Source organism: Pygocentrus nattereri, chromosome 2, assembly GCF_015220715.1.
Source record: "Pygocentrus nattereri isolate fPygNat1 chromosome 2, fPygNat1.pri, whole genome shotgun sequence".
Lineage (NCBI taxonomy): Eukaryota > Metazoa > Chordata > Actinopteri > Characiformes > Serrasalmidae > Pygocentrus > Pygocentrus nattereri.
This window is the reverse complement of record NC_051212.1, coordinates 53,821,321-53,847,346: the sequence shown is the minus strand read 5'-3', so window position 1 is coordinate 53,847,346 and position 26,026 is coordinate 53,821,321. Positions and strand designations below refer to the sequence as shown.

The window sequence follows — 26,026 nt, the reverse complement described above, 5'->3', positions numbered from 1 at the left end:
AAGAGTAACACTCGGTAAGGATAACACCACCACGCTTTGATTTTTAAATGGAGAAACACTTATTTTTGTCAGTGGAGAAAAATCATACGCAAGTTTGACTCAAATTAAGTAACTATGAACCAATGACACACTGACTTTACCCCTTGTGTGGTGTTGGTGTGTGTGGTCTGCTGGAGCCGCCACAATTTTAAATCTATACAGTCATAACAACTTATGGAAAAACACCAGATGTTTAAAATACCACAAGTGTCCAGCATGGGGTTCTCCTTTAGCAGCTGTAGCCAGTCAGCAGCCTGTCTATGTTGTCCCCACACACACACACACACACTAACAGCAGGCTATGTAGGAGGAGAACAGAGTGAAGGACACAGCACCTCCTCACTTTTACTCCCTGGGGGTTCAGCCCAACACCACATGTGTGTAATATAAATGTGGGGGGTGAACAGAGTGAAGCTCTAAAAATGGGTTATTTTATATGTTCCTCACAGAAAATGAGCAAAGACCAAGAATCTGAGGCTGAAATAAAAATAAACCACATAATTTTTTTTGTTTTTGGTAAACGCTGAAAACGGGTCCCACACACCTGAACACCAACACAAGGGTTAAAGTGAAGGTTCTTTGTCATGTTCTGCAATGTTCTGCAAAGCAGCATTAAAACCCTTCAGCCAGTTTGAAAGAATTCATGACTTTGTATCACTTCTACATTTTGGTCAGTGTTATTTTACTACAAAGTCTAGCCTCACAAAGCCAGACATGAAAGAAAAAAAAAAAGTGCTGGATTGGGACTTAGCCCGCCACAAACAAGGGTAGCTCCCCTTTAAAACCCGTTCAACATCCAGTGCAATGGATAACTCAAGTGAATCATGCACTGCTTTCCCTTGTAAGAGGTGATATTTATTTTTACTGCATGTGATGTGGCTTCCACACACGACTACATGCCCACCCGGAGTTCTCTAGGTGAGGTTTCCCATCCACACTAACTTGGGTCAGGCTTAAGGCAGCACCATCGCTCCCAAATTCAGGGTCTCGACTGCTTTAAACGTTTAACATTCAACCTGTTCTCACTCCGGTAAGAGCAAAACTTTCTCGTTACGAGATCAAGACCATACAAACCCCAGCACGCGTTACTCAAATTCACCCTAATTATTAGGCGTTATTATTAATGAATAATTAATCCATTTTAACGCTTGCCACTAGAAGTTTCCTAGAAGTAACATTAGCTGTATAGGTTCCATATCAATTAGCCAGCAATAATAAAGGTTTTTGGTCGTCTCCGATGTAGATTTAATCTGAGATTAGTTTAAGTACAGTTTTGTGATTGTTATTCAACATATAGACTCGATCCCATTTCACCTCTCGCCCCTACCACTCGGGCACTCCGGTGTCCTGATTCTTGTTGGGATAGAGGGGTGGGGTGAAGTGTTGGGGCTGCATGACCCTCCAAAAAGAAAATGGGCAGGATGGCAGCAGCACTAGTCGTCTGCTATTGACGTAAGGTTGTTTTCTATGGGAAGGTCCCATTTTACAGGGTTCTAAGGCGCAAAGAGACACTCAAACAAGGGGTAGGGGTAGAAAGAAGGAATGGGATGGGGCCACGGAACAGTGTCGCCTTTCCCTCTGTGAACTCCCGTGCTCTTCGGTGTGTTACCATTTGCACTTCCAGCTGCCGTTGGGTACGTTCTGCAGCGGCGGCTCCAGGCAGTAAGTGTGGTAGCTGATGTCGCAGTCGTCACACAGCAGGAGGCGGCCGGGGTCGCTGGCCTGACCACACGCCTCACACACCGTACACTCCAGACACCGCCAGCCTTTATTCAGGACCACCTTAGTGATCTACAACGCATACACATGACAAGCAAGCAGGGATGAGCATTTAACAAGGGACCACAGAAAGATGCCGTCTCGAACGCCGTAACATTGGCCAGGCTGGTGCTCATGTTAATGCAGTGCTGTGTGTGACTGGCAGAGGGATTTTACCTTAATATTGACGCAATAGGGGTGATAGCACTGTCCACACTGAGCACAGGCCAGCAGTCTGCCCTCCATACCCTGACCAAAACTACCACACACCACACACATATCCTACACACACACACACACACACACACACACACACAGAGAGAAGCTTAGTTAGCTGTAGGTGAGTATAATCACTTCATGACTGATTTTAATTCCTTTACAGTCAAACTATCAGCCACAACACTACTTGCTCTGTAATGAGCCAAACTGACATTTTAAAACTGTTAAACGAAGAAAAACGACATGAATCAAATGAAGTGCTATTTAGCCCAATGGGTCACGTATAACTATGCTTCAGCATTTTATCATAAGTGTTTATCATCACTTTCTTTAAATAAAAAATAAAATTACAGCAGACTGACCAAAGAAAAAACAGAACCATAAGTAAACAGGGTTTCTGTACATTCTGTCTATAACTGAGGAGGAATTCTCTGACTTGAAACAACAGTATAAAGAACTTGCTTTCCGGTGGGGAAGAACCATTTATACATTCACTCGGTGCTCCGAGTGCCCACGGTTGTTAACAGAACCCTTGAACGCCGATTTTTAGGAGCGTATGCATCCTCACCTGTTTGAGAGTGAAAGTGTCTGTGCTGGAGAAGATCACCACTGTACTGTGCATGGCGTTCTCTTCTTCCTCTCTGAACGGATACAGCGTGGTTTCCATGGTGTTCATCTGCAAACACGTGCGCGACAGCATGAAACCCGAATCGGTGGGCTACAGCAAAAGATCCGACGGCTGCAACCAAACAGCTTGATTTGCAAACGTGTATTAACACGGTACAAAATTCCGATTTGGAGAAAACATCTAATTGTGAATTCTCTGACTAATATCAAAACTGACATTTCAACTGTGATAATTAACGATAATGCACAAGGTTCAGGCCTGTTTTTCGGGCCAAGAACTTCTCCGGCCTGAGACTTGACCCCTGAATGTAGTGGGCCAAACTGACAGCATGTTGTGGTTGTGATGTCACAACACATGGAGGTTTGGTCGCCTCTAACTGGTCTGAACTCATCGACTGGCAGTTCACAAGCTCGGAGTTATTAGGTTATATTTCCCTACTTAATTATAATTAAATAATTAATTAATTATAATACTATAATTAAAACAAAAATAAATCACAGCACCTGTGATTTGAAAACTTCACTCATTTAAATTGTGACCTCTCAGTTTTAGTTACGAGTATTTTAAATAAACTGGACACTGTATTGTAAATATACAACTCACACAGTTATGGAGAAGAACAGTGCATGTATGCATTATTAAGGTATTTACCCCTGGGGTGGGGATGGGACTGACTCCGGTCTTTATCCTGGAGCGGCCACGCCCCCCTCGGCCTGTAAGGCCTGCCCCTCTGGGCCTCCTCCGCCCAGGGAAGCCTGACCCTCGGCCCTGCAGGAGAAAACAGCAATGTAACCTCCGGCACGTTGTCAGCTTTATCAGCAGAACACGAAGAGTTAAAACTACTGGTGGTGGTGAATGTAGACATTTCTCAAAGCTGGAGCCCCGAGGATAAAGTAGCTAAGAAGCAATGAAAGCTTACGCCCCCACCCATTCTAACGGTGGGGCTAAACCATCATACACCTGCCTCAGACTGCGGAGCTGGTCAGGAATCTCAGACTTGGTTACGTGGTCTCTGACACTGTACGACACACTTACCTATAAACACGATTAAATTCACAGCATAGAGCAAAAAAAGCAGCAGCAGACACCCTGAAGCCACCTACGTTAGCCCTGCAGCTCCAGCATGACATCAAAATGTCTTTCCTCATCAAAGTGAAAAGCTTGAATATTTGATTTTTCACCAAACTATTCCCTCAACACGTTTCCTCAGTCCTGGCCCAGTCCCATTTCACCCCTCGCCCCTGCCACCCAGCCCTCAGTCTCGTGTGTTCACGTCTAGGGCTGGAGTGGCCTGATTTGTGTTGAGATTGAGGGGTGGGGTGAAGGGTTAGGGCTATATGACCCTCCAAACAGAGAGATATGAGGGAAAACACAAGGAAAAACCAGCAAGATGGAGCGTGAGCGACCAGAGAGACCCACAAATGTGAGAATTTTATTAAAAAAATTATCTTAGTTTAATGCCGTTTCAGTGTATTTTGGTCGTTTTCTTCACAACAAGAATAAATAAATAAATAAATAAATAAATAAATAGCTAGCCAATATTACGCTAATGTCTCGGTAGCTCACTAACTTTCCCGTTCCACCTTAAACAGTCCCAGTCAAGATAACAGTTTTTAACAAAGATTGTGTCGGCTGGTGGTATCGTGCCGCCTCTAGGATGGGGCTGTGATTCTGCTCAGCAGGAACATCAGTGAGGGTAAACCTAAGCATAGGCGTGTCTGCTTCTTCAGTGTTTCCCTGGAGCTGTAAGGCTAATGTAGCTAACAAGACATGGAAGCTTACACCAATCAGACACATTATGTCTTTGTTTCTACTCTCACTGTCCACTTTATCAGCTCCACTGACCGTATAGCTGCACTCTGTAGTTCTACAGTTACAGACTGTAGTCCATCTGTTTCTCTGATACTCTGTTACCCTGTTCTTCAGTGGTCAGGACCCCCATGGACCCTCACAGAGCAGGTACTATGTGGGTGGTGGGTCATTCTCAGCACTGCAGTAACACTGACGTGGTGGTGGTGTGTTAGTGTGTGTTGTGCTGGTCTGAGTGGATCAGACACAGCGGTGCTGCTGGAGTTTTTAAATACCTCAATGTCGCTGCTGGACTGAGAATAGTCCACCAACCAAAAATATCCAGCCAGCAGCGTCCTGTGGGCAGCGTCCTGTGGGCAGCGTCCTGTGGGCAGCGTCCTGTGACCACTGATGAAGGACTAGAGGATGACCAACACAAACTGTGCAGCAGCAGATGAGCTGTCGTCTCTGACTTTACATCTACAAGGTGGACCGACAAGGTAGGAGTGTCTAATAGAGTGGACAGTGAGTGGACACAGTGTTTAAAAACTCCAGCAGCACTGCTGTGTCTGATCCACTCATACCAGCGCAACACACTAACACACCACCACCAGGTCAGTGTTACTGCAGCGCTGAATGATCCACCACCCAAACAGTACCTGCACTGTGAGGGTCCGTGGGGGTCCTGACCACTGAAGAACAGGGTAACAGAGTATCAGAGAAACAGATGGACTACAGTCTGTAACTGTAGAACTACAGAGTGGAACTATACGGTCAGTGGAGCTGATAAATTGGACAGTGAGCGTAGAAACGAGGAGGTGGTCAGAATTCTGGAGGTTAGGGAACCAGCCCTGTGACCGGAAGGTTGCCGGTTCGATCCCCTCGGCTGACGGTCCATGACTGAAGCGCCCTTGAGCAAGACATCTAAACCCCAACTGCTCTCCCTAACCCTAACCCCTAGTGTGTATGTGGGTGTTTCACTGCACGGACGGGTTAAACGAGGAGGTCTGATTTCAGTGTGCAAACTCAGCTGGGCTGGACGGTTCTGAATCCAAATCAAATCAAAGGTATGTCTGATTGGTGTATTACCCAGCATTAAGTAACCTCAAACCAATCTCAAGACTTGCCTATGAGGTTTCCGAGGATTTCAGTGTGTCTTACCTGACTGACCACATCTGTAGAAACGGGAAAATTATTTTTTTACCCAACAATCCTTTAAGGCCAGGAGACGAGTGTCAGCCAACAAGTCTCCTGAGGCTCTACAACGTTTTAGCCTTTTAGAAAACCCATTCGCATAAATCCAACCACAAGCCGAGTGTCTGCGAGTGGTGAGGTGTGTGGTCAAAAAATAAACGAGTAAACAAAATAACATGGCGATGACATGATGGTGCAGAAATCTCTCCCTTTAACTGTTTTCACATCAAAATGAAACCTTGCAAGAACCTGTGGTCACCCACATCAGCTTCTGTGGTACTGCAGCTACGTCCACATACCACTGCTAAATGACTCAGCCGCTGCGCTGACGGCAGCATGACGATGAAGGAAATGGGCTACAGCAGTTTCGTGTTTCTTTAAAGACTTTATTTCCATTTAACCGCAGATCCGCAGTCACCCCGCAACAGCCCAAACGCAACGCTAACGGCCTCTGAATCAACCTGCTGTGGTCAATAACGGGCGACGTCCAAGCCTCAGGCAGCTGTAGCTGCAAACAGGCCTACAGGGCCGATGACAGACGTTTGGCAGTAGCGCTCAGGAGTGAAAACCATTACGCTGTCAGTGAGTTTCCTTCTGCCCATCTCGCTAGAATTTCCCTCCCTTTCCGTCGTCCTCTCAACACTCCTGCATTACGCTCTCTCTCTCACCTCCTCAGTGATGTTCAGCGCTCACTCCTTTCCTCTCTGACGCACCTTCTTTCCATCTGCCTCTGTCAGTGCTACCTCCTTTTCGGCTCACCTGCTCTCTTCTCTCTCTCCTCTACGCTTTTCCCTCAACTCTCTTGCTCCTGGGGCTGGACAATATAGCCAAAAATCTTACCACAATAAATTTTCCCATAGTCAATACAAACCATCATAAATAACTACTACACACTTCTGCTCCTGCAGTTTAGGATACAAAGTTGATTTTGGTGCTGAACACAAAAGCTGCCTTCTACATACACTCACTGGCCACTTTATTAGGTACACCTTGCTAGTAAAAGCTTGGACCCCCTTTTGCCTTCAGAACTGCTTTAATTCTTCGTGCCACACTTTCAACAAGGTGCTGGAAACGTTCCTCAGAGATTCTGGTTGGTTATTTGAGTTCCTGTTGCCTTTCTATCATCTGGAACCAGTCTGCCCATTCTCCTCTGACCTCTCACATCAACAAGGCATTTTTCGTCCACACAACTGACCGCTCACTGGATGTTTCCTCTTTTTCGGACCGTTCTCTGTAAACCCTGGAGATGGTTGTGTGTGAAAATCCCAGCAGATCAGCAGTTTCTGAAATACTCAGACCAGCCCGTCTGGCACCAACAACCACGCCACGTTCAAAGCCCCTTAAATCCCCTTTCTTCCCCGTTCTGATGCTCGGCCTGCACTTCAGCAGGTCGTCTTGACCACCTCTACATGCCTGAATGTGCTGAGTTGCAGCCGTGTGATTGGCTGATTAGTTATTTGTGTAAACAAGCAATTGAACAGGTGTACCTAATAAAGTGGCCGGTGAGTGTACATTACACAGCATTGTATACAGAAACTTAAAAGGAATGCATATGGAAATAGTTTGCAGGTAACTCTGCTGAAGGTCCAGCTGGTTTGTGGCGTAGTGAGTGACTGGCTAGACTTCTTACCCGCTCCCTCTAAGTCAGGGGTGTCAAACTCATCCACCTAGAAGGGCCAAATTTATGGTTATCAACAAATCTGTGGGCCAGCTTTGTTTTTATTTTATTTGTTTGTTCAAAATATGCCAAAACTACAAAAGCAGAAGTAGCCACTGAATATTTGAATGATTAAAAAAAATGATATATATATATATAAATAAATTCATGCATATAAACCAATACACTACATTAGCTGCTGATAACGGATAGACCTCTTTAAATGTCCCTAATGGACAGCAGGTTTTTTTGGTTTTTTTTCCTGAACTACACACCTGGCATCTCTTTTGTTTTGTTTTTGTGATGCTGTCCCATAGATCAATGCTGGGGAGGCGGTGGGAGCACACATTATGTCGCAGGCCATGCTGGTAACCAGTGCGGCTCATGGTAAAATGGGCTAAAATGAACAGAAAATGAAGATAATTTCGCTGGCCGAATGGGACCGGCCTGACTTGGCCCATGGGCCTTGTGTTTGACATGTGGGCTCCAAGCAAAAGGCCCATATTTCCACCCAACATACCAGTTGTTCAAAGCTGCTGCTCAGACGGGACTGAAGAAACAGAAAAGCCTGACCATTTTTACCCAAACCACCTCAAAACGCAGGACTTCGTGTTCGATAAACATCATTATATCAGCCTGGGCTGCATTAGCGCCATCCATCTTCTCATTTTCTCTCTGTCTGTGCCTCGTTTTATTTTCCTCTCTCTAGCTCAGAGTGTAATCGCACAGAGGGGAGTGGTCTCCCGCACGCTAGGCGAGTCAGAGGTGATAATGCAGTAAGACCTGGTTTGGCCCGGCGCCCGAGCCTGGGTGGCCCGGTAACAGATGGTGCTACGAACACACAGTGGGCCCTAACAGAGCCGACAAGGCTGCTATGCAACCTCTGACCTCTGCGATGCACAACACATCTGCCCAATAGCGCTCTACGCGAAGACACCAAAACAGAGGCAGAGGCCTGAGAGACATCATGCACGTTCAGGCTTTGAAGCTGCTGCTTTTCTCACGTAAGCCAGAGTTAGTGACAGTTATCGTGCTTGTTAGCACTTCGTGACGAATCATCATGCTAAGGCATCATGCCACATCTTCCCAAATGAATGGCTAGAGAGGCACAGCACCGGTCAAAAGTTTGGGCACACCCACTCATTCGCGTCAGTGAGCATTTTCACCAATTTCAATATCTTAGAATAATAAAGGCTACACTTCTGCAATTCACTATCTCCTGTTTTGGATTCTTCAGTAGCTCCCAGTAGCAGCTTCATGAGGAGCCACCTTAGATGCCTTTCCAACAGGCCTGAAGACGCACATCGTCGCTGTCAGAAGAAAACCTTGTATCTCATAAATGGTCTTGGCACATCCTGAAATTGACACAATATAAAGGGAAACGTATTTTCAAAGGGAAAAAAATGGAAAACGGAGATGCGAGGTTTTTCTTCTGACAGCAGAAGTTGGAACACCCCTAGCAAAAAAAAAAAAAAAAACATATGCTGTTCATTTTCTAAGTGGAACACATCCTGCTACAGAGACAAGTGTTTAAGCTTCATTCTTCAGACGAAAAACTACGAGGACCAAGAAAAGCATACATTCGATCAGGTGTGTCCAAACTTTTGAGTGGTACTGTAGCTATGCTGGCCTGTCCTCATCCCTGAGGAACCTCAGGCTAATCTCTCAGGCTGAGAGCTGATCAGGTGGACTCCCATTGACTCAGAGTGAGGAGTTGTAGTTGTAGTTACCACGCGGATGCTCCACATGGCCGGGTTGGGGAACTGCCTGCTCTTTGGGGCGTCCCAACCCTCAGCCTGGGCCGGAGACCAGGAGGGGGAGCTCAGTCTAGGAGAGGCGCTCCATGCTCCCTGAAGCAGGGGTGGGTTAGAGAGAGAAAGAGAGAGAGAGAGAGAGAGAGGGGGGGGGATGTGGGCGACAACATGCAACAACTTAAAAGAAAAGCAATCAAAGAAAGGCATACAGACACATGCATACACAGAAAATCATGGTTAACTGAGAGCTGAAGTTCATGTGGTCCAGCACACGGACATGGATGACAATGATAGAGGTGTCACTGAAGTGTCAAGTGTGCACAATACAATTAAAGCAATAGTCTACACAATAATCCCCAAGAGGTGTGGAGTCTGAAGTTCACAGCCCACCAATTAGCATGGTGCAGAATACATGTCTAAACTTTCGCACACTTGCCTTTCGTTTCCAGTCAAAACAGCCATTAAGTACAATAAGCCAATAAGTTATTTATTTTCAGGAGCTATTTCTGAGGACATTAGCGATAAGATAATCCGCCTGCATAAGGAAGGAGAAAGTTAGAGTTACCGAAAGTGTAGGGGCTCCTAACAACCACCTGGAAGACCCGGAAGACCTCGGCCGTTTCTTTCGAAACCTTTTCAAACACGGAGCGGCTGCAATGAGTCTCTTCTAATTTTTTGGTACAGAAACATCAGCCTGAATGTTATGGTAATTATGGTGAATGTTGAGTTGGACTGACGTAAACGTGGCATGAATTCCGATCTAGCTATTCAGACGGGGTCGCGTTGCAGCAGATCGGATACGGATCGGATTTCACTACCATCGGAATTGAAAATGCCAGATTCAGTGAGTTTATCTGTTCACACCGACACACAAATGACAAATCTGTGTCACACGTGAGGAAGAAGATCAGATTTGGGCCACTTACACCTGCTGTGTAAACGCAGCCAACGACTGAACCTGCGATGTGTCTGCAGACACTCTGAGAAGCTCACTGAATCCAAAACATGATACTATATGTTGTTGTTGAGGCTTCAGTATAATTTGTCTTTTTCCTTTGAAGCTGCAATAGGAATTTGCGCTTAATGGCCATTCTGACTGACTTGTGCTCCATAATTCTGTTGAGAAACACCTCAACAGCGACACCTGAGGCGTTTTAAACTCCTTTAAAAATTCACTGCTCCGTCAGCCGCTGTTTGTTTTCCACTGAGCGATGGCGCGTCTGAGTGTTATTGAAGAGGAAGGGCTGCTGAAAGTCTTAGAAGCCTCCCGCTTCCTTCGCTGCGGTACACGCGCCATTCGCTAAAGGTGCGAACCTCAGCGGCCCTGGATGCCATGGAAACGCAGCCGCTGTCACGTTCGCAAATGAGAGGTGATGATGTCAGCAGCAGCAGGGAAGACACGGCATGCAGAAGAGCAGAGAGCTCGACTCCACATTCGCATCAACCAACAGTGACCTTATTTATCTAATTAGTCTAAAACCAGCTGTCAAACAGGCTTACAGACCTAGAGCTTCATTATAGAGCCTTCTGAAATAAAACAGCTTGTTACCAACGGAGACGTTCACCACAGGTCAAAAGTGTGGAAGCAAGGACTGTTTTCAAATAAATAACTAAACAAATAATGCAAATTGTTTATTACCATCCACTTTAAAGGCCACACTATGTACGTTTAGGGGATTTGGAGACCTCTCTGGTGGAAATGTGTAACTGCAGGCAACGTTTTGCAGTGTGAGCTGTGCTTTGAGTGGATGAATCCAACGACTGTAAGATAACTTGGTGAAGGACACGTCTTTGAAAGATGCGAGTGAATTATCTACTTCTGTCATCATATCTTCCTAAGAATAATGTTGTTTGAGACCAGACCTTCTTTTTGAGACTGTGTGGGTGATGTTAATACATAAAGACGTACAAAGTGGCTCGAAAAACCTCCTACCCGACGCCTCTGACTTCTAAATGATTATCTCAGGCTTGACAGGGCGCCTTGCTTTATCGCCCTGTTTAGTTTTTAAATTCTTCTGACTCAGACGCTTCAATCCTCACCAAAAATCACACTGTCCGCGTTTACATGCAAAGAGTTTTGCCGATCCAATTGAAAACGTTCCGATTACAGATTAAGACTGAGGTGTTTATTCTCACTCTACTCAACAACCTGATGGAAGATCTTCGTGTAAATGATCACTACAAGTAATCAGATCCAAAATAACGTGCATGTGTGGAGTACCACGTTACCATGACAACCAGCATCACGTGAGTCCGGTCAGAGTGAGATGAGCAGCAGTGAGCAGTGATTGTGTTTTTAACTGCTTTAAAATGACGTCAGACTCAGGAAAACGTCCTTCACGTGTCCTTATTAAAGGAGGCCGAGAGGAAGACGTCGTGCTCTGAGACGCATAAGCTGGACGTCCGTCCCACCGCCGTCTTTTAAAGATCAGAGCATGAACTTCGTCTCCTCTGCAGACCAGTTTCTGCTCCGCCGTGTTGAACGGTATAAACTCTCACTGTGACGCGACGCTCATGCAGAACGGACTGAAACTTTCCGATAGGGAATGTAATCGGATACAGGCGTTTACACGGATATTATTCTTCTATTTAACTGATTATTTACAGGATTACCCACCTCAGTCAGTCGGATAGAAACTGTGTTCCGAATGGCCTCAACCAAACTACTCCATTCGGATTGAGGTATTAGCTGGACTACTAACTGATCATTAGGCTGCATGTAAACGTGGTTATTTAGTGCTGCTTTAAGCAAATATTCCACCGCTGTTCTCCTGCTGTAGTGAATTCTTTGGGAAAAGCCTTCTTCATACTCCACTTTGATAACAGACTCTGACACCGAGCAGTTTTTAATTAAAGTTTCTACATCCTCATGCGCCACATCTGATTGAGCTGATGAACCCTCAGGAGCTACTGAATGGGGAATCAAGTGGATCTGATCAGAGCAGCAATAAAGAACCAGCAGGAGCTCAACTTATTAACTACCAGTTCTACTGCTGCAGAAATTTAATCACATCTTTTTGTTCCATGTTAACAAACTTATGTTTACTTTTACACAGTTGGCGTTGCTTCCAAACATTTGGCCGTACCGTAAGTGCCTTAGAAGCATTTCTCACAGACCTGCGAGTAAAAGTTTGTTGGAAAACTTTCAGATGTAGAACGAAGTTTCACAACCTTTTTAATATATTTAAGTTCATAATATCAGACTAAAGCTGTTAGAAGGTCTTGGCGTACCCCTTGCGAAGAGGACATTCAGCTGGCTTCAGCGTTTGTGGAGAAAACGAAGCAGTTGGGCAAACTTCTCAGACGAAGACGCTACACAACAAAGCCCGTGACTATTCGGTAAAAAAAGGCGGGCTCATTTACTGACCATGAAATCATCTATACCCTTTAAACAGTTTTAAAGGTGCTGAGGAATAATGTTCAGCCAGATGAACAACATCTTACAAACCTTAGGTGAAATCATTAAATTAGGGGCAGTCGTGGGCTGGAGGTCAGGGAACTGGCCCTGTAACCGGAAGGTCGCCGGTTCGATCCCCACCGTCGACAGTCCATGACTGAGGTGTCCTTGAGCAAGACACCTAACCCCCAACTGCTCCCCAGTTGCCGTGGATAGGGCTGCCCACCGCTCCGGGCAAGTGTGCTCACTGCCCCTAGTGTGTATGTGGTGTTTCACTTCACGGATGGGTTAAATGCAGAGGTGGAATTTCCCCGGTTGTGGGATTTAAAAAGCATCACTTAACTTAAAGAGGTCGTGAAACAGTTCTGCATCTTCCTGTTCTTACGTGAAGTGAGGTTATTTTCTTTAATCTCTGATAACTGGAGCACCAGGCATCAACTGCTTGGTGCCTATTTCACACAGACTCCACTGAGGCTCCATTGTTTATTTTGTCATGAGCTTCAAATCTGACTCAGTGGTCTGGAATAAAAGAGCACAATTTTAATTACTGTGGATTTTACTCCAATGAGGTGTTTATGATCTACGTAACGGTTTATATCAAACCGAATATAATATTCTGTACATAACTAATAAATGTGATTAAACAAAATGTGAGTGAAGATGACCAAACTGAAGAGCTGTGCATGAGACGTATGAACTGTATGACCTGTATTCAACTTCAGTGGAAAAGACCCATTTAAATCTGAAAAGCTGTGTAAATCTGAAAGCGTGGCACGTTGAAGAGCCGGGCAGGGAACTGGACCTGGAGTCCTACAGCTGACTGGGACGTGTCTGTGCAGCACGCTTGTGTCTTCATGAGCCACACTCTACTTAACTAGAAACTCCTTGTGGGAAGACCATGTGATGTACTTCACACCCAAGAAATCCAGGGAAAGTTCAAACAGCCACTAATTCTACGTTCCATTTGAAAATATCCCGAGGCTAAGGTGATTCACTGAACCACCTCTGCGTCTTACCTTTGTCACTTGCTTACCGAGAGAACCCTTTCAGGCTCAGTCAAGACCTGAGAACAACCCTCAGCACAAAAATAGGTGATTCTTCTAACCACGCTTCACCAAAAGCTTTGGTCCTACCTGCTTGACTCTTGGCCTCCCGGGTGAGAACTTCCTTTTAGAGATGGCAGGTTTGCCCATGCCGATTTTGGGCGTGAACGGTATGAAGGTTGCTGAAGGCACGTTGCTACTGGTTTCTCCTAGTCCAGAGTGGCTTTGGGGGCTGATTGTAGGCTGACCAGAGGAGGTCAAACTCTCTGGTTGCCTAATTGGCAATGGCTTTAGTGAGGTCCTCTCTTCCACCAGCGAGCTTAGCTTTGCCAAGCTTCGCTCACCGTCCAAGCTAATGTCCATCTCCTCGGTAAGGCTTTCAAAAGCTCTTCCACGTTCCTCCACCTTGAGGCCGTCAGTTGCTCTTTTATGCTGCTCCACCATGAGGCTCTCAGAGGCTCTTTTACGCTGCTCCACCGTGATGCCCTCAGTGGCTCGTGTATGCAGCTCCACCGTGAGGCTCTCAGTGGCTCGTGTATGCAGCTCCACCGTGAGGCTCTCAGTGGCTTGTGTATGCTGCTCCACTGTGAGGCTCTCAGTGGCTTGTGTATGCTGCTCCACTGTGAGGCTCTCAGTGCCTTGTGTATGCTGCTCCACCGTGAGGCTCTCAGTGGACTGTATATGCTGCTCCACCGTGAGGCCCTCAGTGGCCTGTTTATGTTGCTCCACTGTGAGGCTCTCAGTGGCTTGTGTATGCTGCTCCACCGTGAGGCTCTCAGGGGCTTGTGTATGCTGCTCCACTGTGAGGCTCTCAGTAGCTCGTTTATCCTGCTCCACCGTGAGGCCCTCAGCAGCTCTCTCATGCTGCTCCACTATGAATGCCTCAGTGGTTCTCTTATGCTGCCCTGTGGTGAGGCTCTCAGTGGCCCTCTCATGTTGCACCACCGTAAGTCCCTCAGTGGCTCTCTCAGGCTCCTCCTGTGAGAAGTCTTCAGTTGCTTCCTCTTGCAGTTTCACTATGAGAGTTTCAGTGGTTCTCTCAGCCTGTTCTACCTTGAGGCCCTCAGCGGGTTTCTCTTGCTGCTCCACCGTGAAGCCCTCAGTGGCTCTCTCACACTGCTTTAGCGCAAGGCCCCCAGTGTCTCTTTCATGTTGCTCCACCGTGAGGCACACCCTCTCCTCCTCGACCTTTGGCACAGGTTTAGCAGAACTTGGCTCAGTCTCCATGGAGGTTTCTGGGATTTCAGAGGATGATACTTCCATGGGCTCCTCCTTTGAAGGTTCAGAGACTGACGAGAGCTCTTTGGTGGGTGACGTGATGGATTTCTGCTCCTCTAGATTTAGTTTGAGTTCTTCTACTTGGTGAGGAGCTGTTTCTGGGTTAATCAAGGATGGGGTCTCTTGAGGCAGCTCTGCCTTAGTTGCTGGCAGGAAACCCTGGACTAACGGAGGCTCAGGCGCTGGATCTGGCTTTTGCTGAGGACTTTCTGGACTACTTTCGGGCTTTACATCCTTGGGAGGCTCGGTGGCTAGACATAAGAAAAACACGGTCAGTTTTTTTGGTCATTTTTCCCCCTCAAACAATTAAATTTCATCCCATATACAAATTCTAAATAGCCTTGCTGAGTGGAGGAAGCCACGCAGCTTGATGTGTGACCGCGGCACTGCAAGGGAAAAAAAGTACCTGGTAATTTTTCGCCCGTGGGTCCTTTCTGTGGAGCGTCACTGGCCACTTCTATAGCCTTTTTACAGCCCGTGTCACTGTCCACCTCTAAAAGAGAAGAAATATCCACAGTGAGGGCAAGAACGCAGACTCTACTTGCAAAATATGAAGCAGGAAGCACAAGTGGAAATGATTACAGCAGTGGGAAATTGGCGCAATTAGCTTCTGAAAAAAGAGGCTATGAGGTAAAGTGTATACGTCTGCATTAGTCAAAGATAAAACAGCGAGAAGAGAAAACTAGATTAGGTCTTACAACAAAGTAATCATATTCAGCCCTGCGGGCGCGCCACTGATGAGATGTATTCTTTTTATCTGTGCATATTTAAAAACGTCTTCATTCTCGCTGTCCTGCGTACGCGCACTACTTCGCTTTTGTGACTCCAATTACGCCAGCGCTTCGCTTTAAAACGCTCCAGCTGCTTATAATACCTCCTCTTGCTCAATGCCAGCCTCTAGCAACAATTTCCTAGACAAACACCCCAGAAATGTCCTGATCCGTTATTGGGTCCGTTATTGGCACTTATCAGAATTACGTTTCCTTCAGGTACAGATAATCAGATGCCTCAAAAAAAACCCACTCAGGACTTCACAACTAAATATTGGCACAGTGCAGCTGATATTAGCTCAGCACTATATAAAGTAATTAGACTGATTTCTTTCTCTGCCTCGTAGAGGGGTTGTGTAAGCAAAGCAAACAGAGAGGGAGAGAAAGTCTGAATCAGCCATGGCTCTGTTTAAACAGGGGCAGTACAGAGGCCTGGGATGACCGGTTGCGTAATACATTCTTTATTGAAGAACAATAACAATGCGGTCGATCGTTGGGAGTCAGTCTGTTCAACAAACCCTGCATCTTGAAGTCTTATTTAGTCTGTATTCTTGTCCATCATTATGGATAACAGTGTCAGATTAAGATTACGTCGCTAGGGGCGAACAGTTTGGAAAAAATATATCACAAAGGTTTAAGAAGTTTTCAAGATGCACAATATGCATAATGATATTCAGGCCACGTTCACACAGCAGGTAAATCTGATTTTTTTTTGGTTTGGCTGTTCAGTTTATCTTTTAAATGTGATCTGTATGTGACGCCAGTCTGAACAGATCAGCTCCTAAACTCATCCAGAGGTCAACAATCACAACTGCCAACGAACGCCAGTCGCTCCTGGAGGATCAGCGTCATCTCCACCAGCATCACAGGAGCCAACGTGAAGCTCCACTGACAGACAGCCGGGCTCGTCACCCAGAATGCGTTCGAGCCGTAAAAAGGGCGCGGTCACTGCTCTGGTTCACGCCCTCGTACTTTGCTTTCAGACTTTTCACTTCTTTCAAAATCTCTTCAAACACGGAGCTGTTTGGAAACGTCTCTTCTCGTTTTCGAAGAGACACATCAGCCTAAATGTTTATTAATGATCTGTCTCAGTACAACAGGGGTGCACAGCTCCGGTCCTGGAGGGCACAGTCTGGTGATTTACCTGCTCCAACACACCTGATTACACTAATCTGTTAATTGCCAAGTTAAGTGGATGAGCAGGGGAAACGTCCAGACTGTGCTGGACTCCTGCCCTCCAGCACCCCAACATACCCCGTTCACATTTTGCTTGGTCTGGCTTAATATTACTGGGTAATCTAATGTGGGAAATGATGACTGAGATTATCTCATAATTGCGATCATCTCATAATTGATAGGCGATTACATAATAACTGACAGCCCTAGTGATTATATAGGCCTGCAGTTAATCTCCAGTATTAACCTCGTAGCTCCAGTACAAAACTGAAGAAGCAAAGTTCAGGCACCAAACATACCAGAGGTGATATGGCAAAATGATCATACGCATCCCGATGTGCAATTTCTCGATAAGTTCGATAAGAAGGTAAAAAATACAAACACACAATGACTTTTAGGCCCAATCCCATTTCACCCATCACCCCTACCACTTGGCCCTTAGCCCTCCGTTTTGCTCATTCACATCTAGGTGTAGAGTGTCCCAATTCAGAGGGGTAGGGCAAAGTGTTTAGGGCTACATCACCCTCCAAACTAAGGTTTTTCAGAGACCCCAAACAAGAAAACCAAAGAAATATTAAAATATTAGAATTTCCTCCGATAAAAACTCACAATAACCATCATATTATCTTAGTTTAATGTCATTTCAGTTTATTACGGTCATTTTCCTAACCGTTAAAATGGCTCGGCGGCTACGTACCTAACTTTCCCGTTCCACCTTAAATAGTCCAGCAGTTCTTATGCCTGAAGCGGCAGAACGTAACTGCTGCTCCATTTAAGGTGGAACGGGAAAATTCGAACAAGAAGCTGGAGAATATCTGACTTCAGCTTTGTATCACCAATGAATTAGTGGTGGGTGATTTTTTTTTGAGGGCTGCCCCATTTCGTAGGCAAGACTTCAACCACAAGAAGAAACTGGGCCTGGGGACTGGGCCTCGTTCAACGTCTACAACACTAATTACACTTCACTGCAATGAAACATGCAGTTGGACGTAGTCCTTTAGTTACTGACAGTATCCTCAATATGTTGAGAAAAGCTTCTGGGACAATCCATCATGAAAATGACCAGTATCGTCAGACTGCCCACCCCAGCTGACCAGTGACATTTGAGGTGAGGGAGAAACTGTATCGTATCGATCTATTTCATCTTTTACAGCCACGTGTTTCAGTTCAATTCCGCCTAAATTCAATCACATCATTTTACAGTTCCATCTGTACGGTAACCTCATTAAGGAGGCCAAGCCGCCTCTGCCTCAAGCTTAAGCGGACAACACAGCCATGCACAGCCGCCTGGATTAATACAGATCTATGCGCACTGGCCGTTCCTGTGGCGCCTCTTTTACCAGGCAGCAGAAGTTTTTAAGCCTCCATGCAGCCTATAAAAGAGGGCATGCTGCAAGGCCGAATGCCGTTTCCTAGCAAGCCGGAATTCTCTCGAGAGAAAGAGAGGCTGAAGAACGGAGAGAGAGAGAGCAGTCTGTCGGAGTAAACAAGCTCGGCTCCTACCGGTGGGTCTCGGCTGAAATGAAGAGCACCAAGAATCAATGCGAAGATCAAAGAGCAGCAGGCCGAAGCCTTGAAGTAAACACTGAAGGGGTTTCATCACTGGCCTGCGCTGAGCCACCTGTTGTCCATAAACAAACCAAGGCTAAACATAACCCACGGCCCTGTCGATTCCCGCTCGAGCCGTGATGAAGACGCGCGACTTCTACATCATCTAATGCCCTCATGATTTCTGACTCTTCCAGATCTTCTGACGTTATTGCTTTCGACTATTTAAAGGTTTTCATCGTTAACGTTAATTCCCTTTAATACTTCGCTGAACTCTGAGCTTCCTCAGTAACAGCAGTGCTGTTCAAATCCACATCACAGCAATGTAAATATACCAGGTAATAGGAAATGGCACCTAACCGCTAAATGGAGCTCGACTTGACCCAATTCCCCAATCGTCAAGTTCAAGACTCCTGAAATCCACAATTCGGTTGTATATTCCCTCCTGTACGATTTGATAATGCACCATTATTTGGAACTGCCATTCCAACACAAACGAAAAGTAAAGCCTGCTTTTTTTGCCATTTAGCTGCATGACCTGTTGTTACTGATCGGGTGTGCGGCTTCGATCCAGGCTATTTGGTGAAATTACACTGTTTTTTTTGACCCGTACCAATGATCCGATCACATTGTGCGCAAATTGCGTTCCCTTTAGTCTTAATCTATAGCGTCTGTATCCAATTTGCCGCTTGGTACACATTCGCTCTGGCAGAGATGCACCAAATCAAATTTCTCCTTTTTAAAAGTTCCGTATTTTCATTACTGCAATACTGTCCTGCTTCCTGACTCAGCGAATCACAACGTATGTATCAAAGCGTATCGTATCGTAAGCTGGCTTGGAAATGACCAGCCCCTAGATGTAATTCCAGCTCTGGCTGAGATCGGTGATGAACGGCTCTTCACAACAGGGGTGTAAAGACAAAAGGATCTGAATCAGTAAAATCGGTCCAAGAGCCTATGGCTGCATCGATTTATAAGACTAGATTCAGTTCCAATCAAAAACGAAAACGCCTAAAAAAAAAAAATAAAAAAAAATCAATGCAGCCGTCTGAAATCGATTCAGGTGACAATCTACTGTCCTGGCAGGAGCATCTGTGTGTGTGTGTGTCTATGAGAGAGCCAGAGAGAGACACGCAAGAAGAGGAGGAGATAAAAATTCAGCAGTAAATCTTGACGAACGTCCTGCCCTTTCACGAAGCAGCGCCAGAAACCTTGCCGTACGCTGACGGAGGCAGCGTTAGGTAAACAGGTAAATCTTCTCTCAGAAAGTTCACGCGCTCACTGCTGACTGAACTGGGTTCTTCAGTGGTCAGGACCCCCACGGACCCTCACAGAGCAGGTACTGTTTGGGTGGTGGGTCATTCTCAGCGCTGCAGTGACACTGACGTGGTGGTGGTGGTTAGTGTGTGTTGTGCTGGTCTGAGTGGATCAGACACAGCAGTGCTGCTGGAGTTTCTAAACACCTCAGTGTCGCTGCTGGACTGAGAATAGTCCAACCAAAAACATCCAGCCAGCAGTGTCCTGTGGGCAGCATCCTGTGGGCAGCGTCCTGTGGGCAGCGTCCTGTGGGCAGCGTCCTGTGGGCAGCGTCCTGTGACCGCTGATGAAGGACTAGAGGATGACCAACACAAACTGCAGCAGCAGATGAGCTGTCGTCTCTGACTTTACATCTACAAGGTGGACCCACAAGGTAGGAGTGTCTAATAGAGTGGACAGTGAGTGGACACAGTGTTTAAAAACTCCAGCAGCACTGCTGTGTCTGATCCACTTGCACCAGCACAACACACACTAACACACCACCACCACGTCAGTGTTACTGCAGTGCTGAGAATGACCCACCACCCAAACAGTACCTGCTCTGTGAGGGTCCATGGGGGTCCTGACCACTGAAGAACAGGGTAACAGAGTATCAGAGAAACAGATGGACTACAGTCTGGAACTGTAGAACTACAGAGTGGAACTATACGGTCAGTGGAGCTGATAAAGTGGATAGTGAGCGCAGAAACGAGGAGGTGGTCAGAACGTTAAGAGAACAGTTCTAAAACTGTAAGTAACTGAATTGAAAATGGGAGACTTGAATATTTGCTGAATTTAACTGAAGAAAACTTGACTGAACATTCTGGTCCAGAGCTGAATCGAATCATATGGGTGCAGAACCAAAGTATCGGCTCAGTAATGAATCAAAGCGCATCGAGTCGTTAACAGTTCGCCCGCTTCGATATCGATATTCGTATCGTATCGTCTGAAAAGGAGAGATTCACACCCCTGCTTTACAAATCGCCCGTTTCCCTGGAGGAAAGACGAATGTCATGCTGCTTTCATGCCGCTTCCATCACAGAGGAGACACAAAGAAAAACCCCTGCTTTAGTCTGCTTATAATGTGGCACCATCTGGCTCCCCAAACACAAGGAGTCCAGAGTGACCGTATGATCATTATGAAGCGAGGGATGGCAAAGAAAGAGAGAGCGCTGGCTCTGCTTTGGTCTCTCTCCAGACGCCGGGGACCACACCTTCATCCTGCACTACAAAAAGATTGGAACTTCACACAGAAAGCCTATATTAAGGCAGGTTAGAACAGCAGTTCATTAAGGATGAACTTCCACGTTTGTGGACCCGGCGGATTCTGGCAGCCACATAAGGCTTATTATGAGTCACAAAGGCTGGCGAGAGATTTTACGCTCTCCCGACTCAATCCCCCCCCAGATTCAGTCAAAGGAGTCACTCTCTGCTGATAATCACTGCGACAGATCACTTAACACCCAGGTGCCTCCACCTGCCAAAACCGAGGAGAAACACTCCACCCAGGAGCTGAACATCAGAAGCAACTGAAGAAGAAAACAGAATATAGGAAGAATATTAATAAAACACACAAAGGACTTTTCCCCACTTCAGAACGATCCGCACTTAACACACCAGCAGTGCGAGAGTCTGAGTCCGAGTTACTGCCCCCTCAAAAGAGCAACAGAGGGAAAAAGAGCAGATCTAGACGTTTAAAGAAGATGGTGAAAAATCCAAACGGACACAATTTCCCCTTATTCTAAACGCAGCTAATCAGTCACGGCACGACTGGGGTCTGAACTTCGCTTCTTTAGTTTTGCTCTAGAGCGACGAGGCTGTTACAGCCAACGAGTGAGGGAAGCTTAGAATCCAGCAATCGGCATCATGTGTTCACATGCAGTTCATAATCCAAGTCAAAACTCCGATCTGGTCAGTAACCCGATCAACGTGTTTATCTGATTACTCAAGAGCAAGTAATGTGAAACTCCAGGTCTACACGAGTCAGACGGTCATCAGATTTCTGCTGGATAAACTCTCAGTAGACGACGCGACGTCAACACGACGTAAAATTCCCTTTTTTTTTGAAAATATGAACAAACATCATCCAGAAGATGAAGAATCTTTAAACCCCCCATTTCGTCAAGCATGTCTGGTTTCACGGTCACTCTGCTGCGTCTCACAGCAGCGCCGCTCGCTTATTTACGTGGGGTTTTTTTCTGCACATGTCCAGACCAAGAAATAAACCGAAAGAAAATCGGAGCATTTACAGAATAGAAATCTGAATAGAAATTATAGAAATCTGATCGCCGAGCTAAAATCCGGCTCTCTTCATCACCTTAAATCAATCCGATTCAGAAGTCCGATTCCTGCCAGAAAACAAAAGCTAAATTTACGGAGAAAAAACTCATTTCACTCCATCTGAGAAGACGTTCAGGACCGTTTTTCTAATCTGACTTTGGTTAATAATCGAGCATATTTATAAAAATGAGAGTTTTAATATTTGCGAATAACTTGTTTATCCAATTTCTGAAGCCGCTAGACATAAAAAACACGCCACATAGCTCAAACAGAAGGAGCAGAGTTTTGTCAGGAAATTATGAGCGATATATATTATGCTGCATGTATTGTTGAAATTGTGGTAAAGGTCTACATATTGTGTAGTAACTCCTCTCCAGTCAGTGACGGGGAATTTGTGAGGTAATTTGAGACAGTATCACACTGCAGACACTCAAAATGTTAAGTCCTGCCATCCTCTCAGGCTCAGAAAGCTGAGGAACCCAGCTGAGCACGAGGCTTTGGCTGACCTTCCCTCCTCCGCTGCATTTGGGTCTAAAGGTGCAGCCACAGCTCACCGATCCCTGGGCAGCCTCAACTGCAATCTCCATATTCATGAAATGATAATGGCCCAGTAAACAAGTCTGAACTGTGAAACTCGAGTGAAATGCGCCAAACTCTGAGCAGATCCTAAGCGAGGAGACACTTGGAGGAGATGACCCGTGAGCATGAGCTCATCTCCAGCAGACACGGATGCAACTTGAGTGCTTAGTTAAAAGGTTTAACGCAGTGAATCTCGGATTTTTGGCCAAAATGTGGACAGAAAAAAGGAATAATTTGTGTGACAAAACACAAAATTGCAAACTCAAACACTATTCTACATTATAATTCTGTCATATCTGCTCAACTTGTGGTGAGGACCAAGAACGAGTCACATTACTGGGCTGGGTTTCAAATCTAGCTGTACTTTAAAGCAGTGGGGTTTTTTATTGTTCTTTTTCTTTTAGTCAGTTTGAATACAGAGGGGTATAAAGGCCCCCAGCATTGGGCTGTGGAGATGTGGAACTGTTTTTTCTGGAGTGATTGAGCTCCATCCAATACCTTTGGGATGAGTCGGAGTGATCCAGAATTGACCATCCAACATCAGTACCTGACCTCACTAATGCTCCAGAAGAGTAGATGCTGCTACTGCAGCAAAGTAGGGCAGACTCACTATTAACCCCCCTAATTTCAGAAGAAGCAGCAGGTGTCTACAAACTTTTGGACACTATAGTAGTTAAACAGCTCTTATTAGCTCGTCAGACCGCTCTGGTGTCTCTGCTTGTGCTTCATTCTCTTTAAATGAGCTGAACTGAGCTCTGTTGAAGTGAACCTGGAAGGGAACCAACCAAACAACCTCAGTGCTCATCGTCAATCTCAGCCTGCTGAAAATCGTGTACGATCAGCCTCAAGGTCTTCACCGTAACACATAAGCAGACTGGGGCAGTTTTGTTTTCACAACCCACAAATCAATCAGAGCACAAAATGAACTACAAACAAAGCTTGGGAGGTGATCCGAGTTCGGTTAGTTTTCAGGGTCGTTCGGAGGGTCCGAGTTCGTTTGTCATGCTCACATGTGCACAGAAAGCCATGAGTCAGCGGCCTGAGTCCACTTCAGACAGTGAAAGGCTGCGTTCACAGAGCAGGTAAAAGGGGCCTGAATCTGATTTTCTTACCAGATCAGATTTTGTGGTTTGGCTGTTCACACCGTCCTTTAAATGTGATCTGTAGGCGACATCAGATCGGCTCCTAAACTGACCCACATGCGCAGGAGAACAACGATTCACGTGGTTCGTCCAGAGGTAAACGGTCACGATGGACAGCGAACGCCTGTCACTCCCGCAGCTTTCAGTGTCGTCTTCGTCAACATCACAGGTGTCATCATGACGTTTCAATGGTTGACAGCTGGACTCATCACCCCCAGTGTATTAGAGTTCGCCATAAAAAGGGCACGTTAACCGGCCACGTCCACTTCTTTGGTTCGTGTCCTCGGATTCCTTGAAGTTTTTTGATGCTGCAGCCTCGGTCTCCTCTGGCCTCACAGCACGGAGCGGCTGCGATGAGTCTCTTCTAATCTTTTGGTGCAGAAACATCAGCCTGAATGTTTATGAGCCTCAGCGGCATGAAATTATGACGAGCTGGATTGACGTAAAAGTCGCATGAATTCCGATCGGGCTGTTCAGAGTTGCACTGCCGCAGATCGGATACGGATCGGATATCAGAACCACGGATGAAAGCAAGTCTCAAATCGGAATTGAAGATGTCAGATTCAGTGAGTTTATCTGTTCACACGGACACACAGACACGCATCTGTGTCACACATGAAGAAAAACATCGGATTTGGGCCCATTTTACCTGCTGCGTGAACAAATCCAGGGACTTGCATTAAGGCAGCACCTACAAGTCCACCGTCCAGCCTTTCTGGCATTTGCCTTCTTCAGACAAGTTACTGTTTGATCCAGCAGCCAACCGGCTGACAGGTGTCGCCAGTAGTATTCAGAGACTGGCTTCAAGCTTTTTTACTGCAGAAGTCACTGCAAAGAACAAGCTTGAAGCTGGAGCATTAAAACCAGTGTAGGAAAGGACGTCCTACAGCTCGGTAAGGAGTTTGCATTGTTTTCTACTATTTTCACTATATTTTTGTCATCAATCGCAGATTCGACTTATCCCTACTCTTTGTTTTTAGATTTTTACCCAATTTTTGCCCCCCCAATTTAGTCACAGCCAGTTCCACGCAATAGCCAAGTGTCCTCAGTCACACAGTGGTAACACAACATCAATGTACAGCTCAACACGCTTGCAGGAGAACACTAACGTCTAATTCTGTTACTTCAGCAAACAGTCACCCATGCTGAGTGGTGGGAGCAGAGGGGGGCCAATGCTGCTCGAGACTGATCTCGCATCCTCTTGATTACAGGGCTCGCCATTTATCCTTGACGAAATCAAGAAAGCGCTCAATAAGCAGGTTCATCAGTGATATCACTGACGAGGTCAATCCCTTTTGAGACTGTATGCAATGCAGAAACACAGAATCAGTGATAATGACCCCAACTATGACTAACTGAACTATGAAATCAGCAGCAGCTCTGATCTACAAAGCTCTGGCCATTGTTTCTTTAATCAGGGGAACAGACTGTGATCTTACCAGGCTTCTGTTGCTCTGTATCTTGCACCCCCTCCGACGCCGACCCGCTGCAGGTCTGGACTGATTCTGTGCCGTGAATCTGAACAGGCTCGGACTCTGCGTCCGACGGAGCCGGCTGCGTGGCTTCCTCAACCTCCATGTGCATTTCTACCTCCTCCTGCAGCGGCTCTATGTCCATGTGCAGCGGGCCTGGCTCAAAGCCAGCATGTTTACACACCGAACAAACGTAATCCTCTCCAGCCTGGACCTCCACATGACCTTCCACCTGCCTCTCACACTCCAGATGGAACCACCTGGAGAACCGAAAAAAAAGGAGGAAAAATTACTCCCACCACTAATAACAATAATCAAATATCATTTTCTAAAAGTATAGACGATTTTTAAAATAACAAGTAACAAAGAGCAAGCACTGTTGTTATTCAATAATAATAATAATAATAATAATAATAATAATAATAATGACAATATTTATTATTATTAAAAAAATATTTTCAAAACACAATTTAGGCCATAATTAAGACCAAAACCACAGGTATTGCCTATAGTTTTTCTAGAAAATACAGATTTATAACATTATTAACAAAACAACCAGTATTACGATGATTATTATGATGATAATATTACTAATAAAAGTTAATAAAATTATAACCAAAAAGTGTCTCAAAATCTCTCAACACAACAGAGCGGTAGAGCAACGCAAAGGACATTAAAACAAAGACGTGTATATATTTAAACCAGTCCTGCAAGAGATCCAGAGAATGATGTTTAAGTCCCAGTGGACATAATTAGGAAAAACATCCACGGAAGCAGTTCTAAAGAATCCACTCCGTTGAAAGGACAGTAGGCGGCCGAACAGTAAACCGAATGAGCCGAGCCGAGCCGAGGGAAAGTGGCTGCTGTGGGTGAGTTTGAGGTGTTTTACCTTTTGCAGTGCTGGCAGGACAGGGGGTCTTTGTGGACTTCGGGGTCCAGGCTGCCGGCACAGAGAGCGCAGAGCGGGGCGGAGTCCTGCTGGCCGGCGCAGTTTTCACACAGCAGGCT

General features: G+C 45.8%; 1 protein-coding gene across 6 annotated transcripts in view; it reads right to left on the bottom strand.

The window, feature by feature from the left end:
• Window positions 1–26,026, bottom strand: part of kmt2cb (lysine (K)-specific methyltransferase 2Cb) — a 150,016-nt gene that overhangs the window by 62,564 nt on the left and 61,426 nt on the right. For 5 of the 6 annotated variants that reach the window (XM_017703452.2, XM_037535644.1, XM_037535648.1 and 2 more), the window contains exons 11-19: window positions 25,908–26,026; window positions 24,986–25,278; window positions 15,162–15,248; window positions 13,568–15,006; window positions 9,014–9,133; window positions 3,296–3,412; window positions 2,585–2,692; window positions 1,975–2,079; window positions 1,649–1,830 (exon numbers count right to left, since the gene is read on the bottom strand). The exon at window positions 25,908–26,026 is cut by the window's right edge and continues 57 nt beyond it. In XM_017703452.2, the coding sequence (XP_017558941.1) occupies window positions 1,649–1,830; window positions 1,975–2,079; window positions 2,585–2,692; window positions 3,296–3,412; window positions 9,014–9,133; window positions 13,568–15,006; window positions 15,162–15,248; window positions 24,986–25,278; window positions 25,908–26,026 (2,570 nt within the window). The remainder of the gene's footprint in view (window positions 1–1,648; window positions 1,831–1,974; window positions 2,080–2,584; window positions 2,693–3,295; window positions 3,413–9,013; window positions 9,134–13,567; window positions 15,007–15,161; window positions 15,249–24,985; window positions 25,279–25,907) is intronic. The other variant, XM_017703453.2, reaches the window with a different exon arrangement.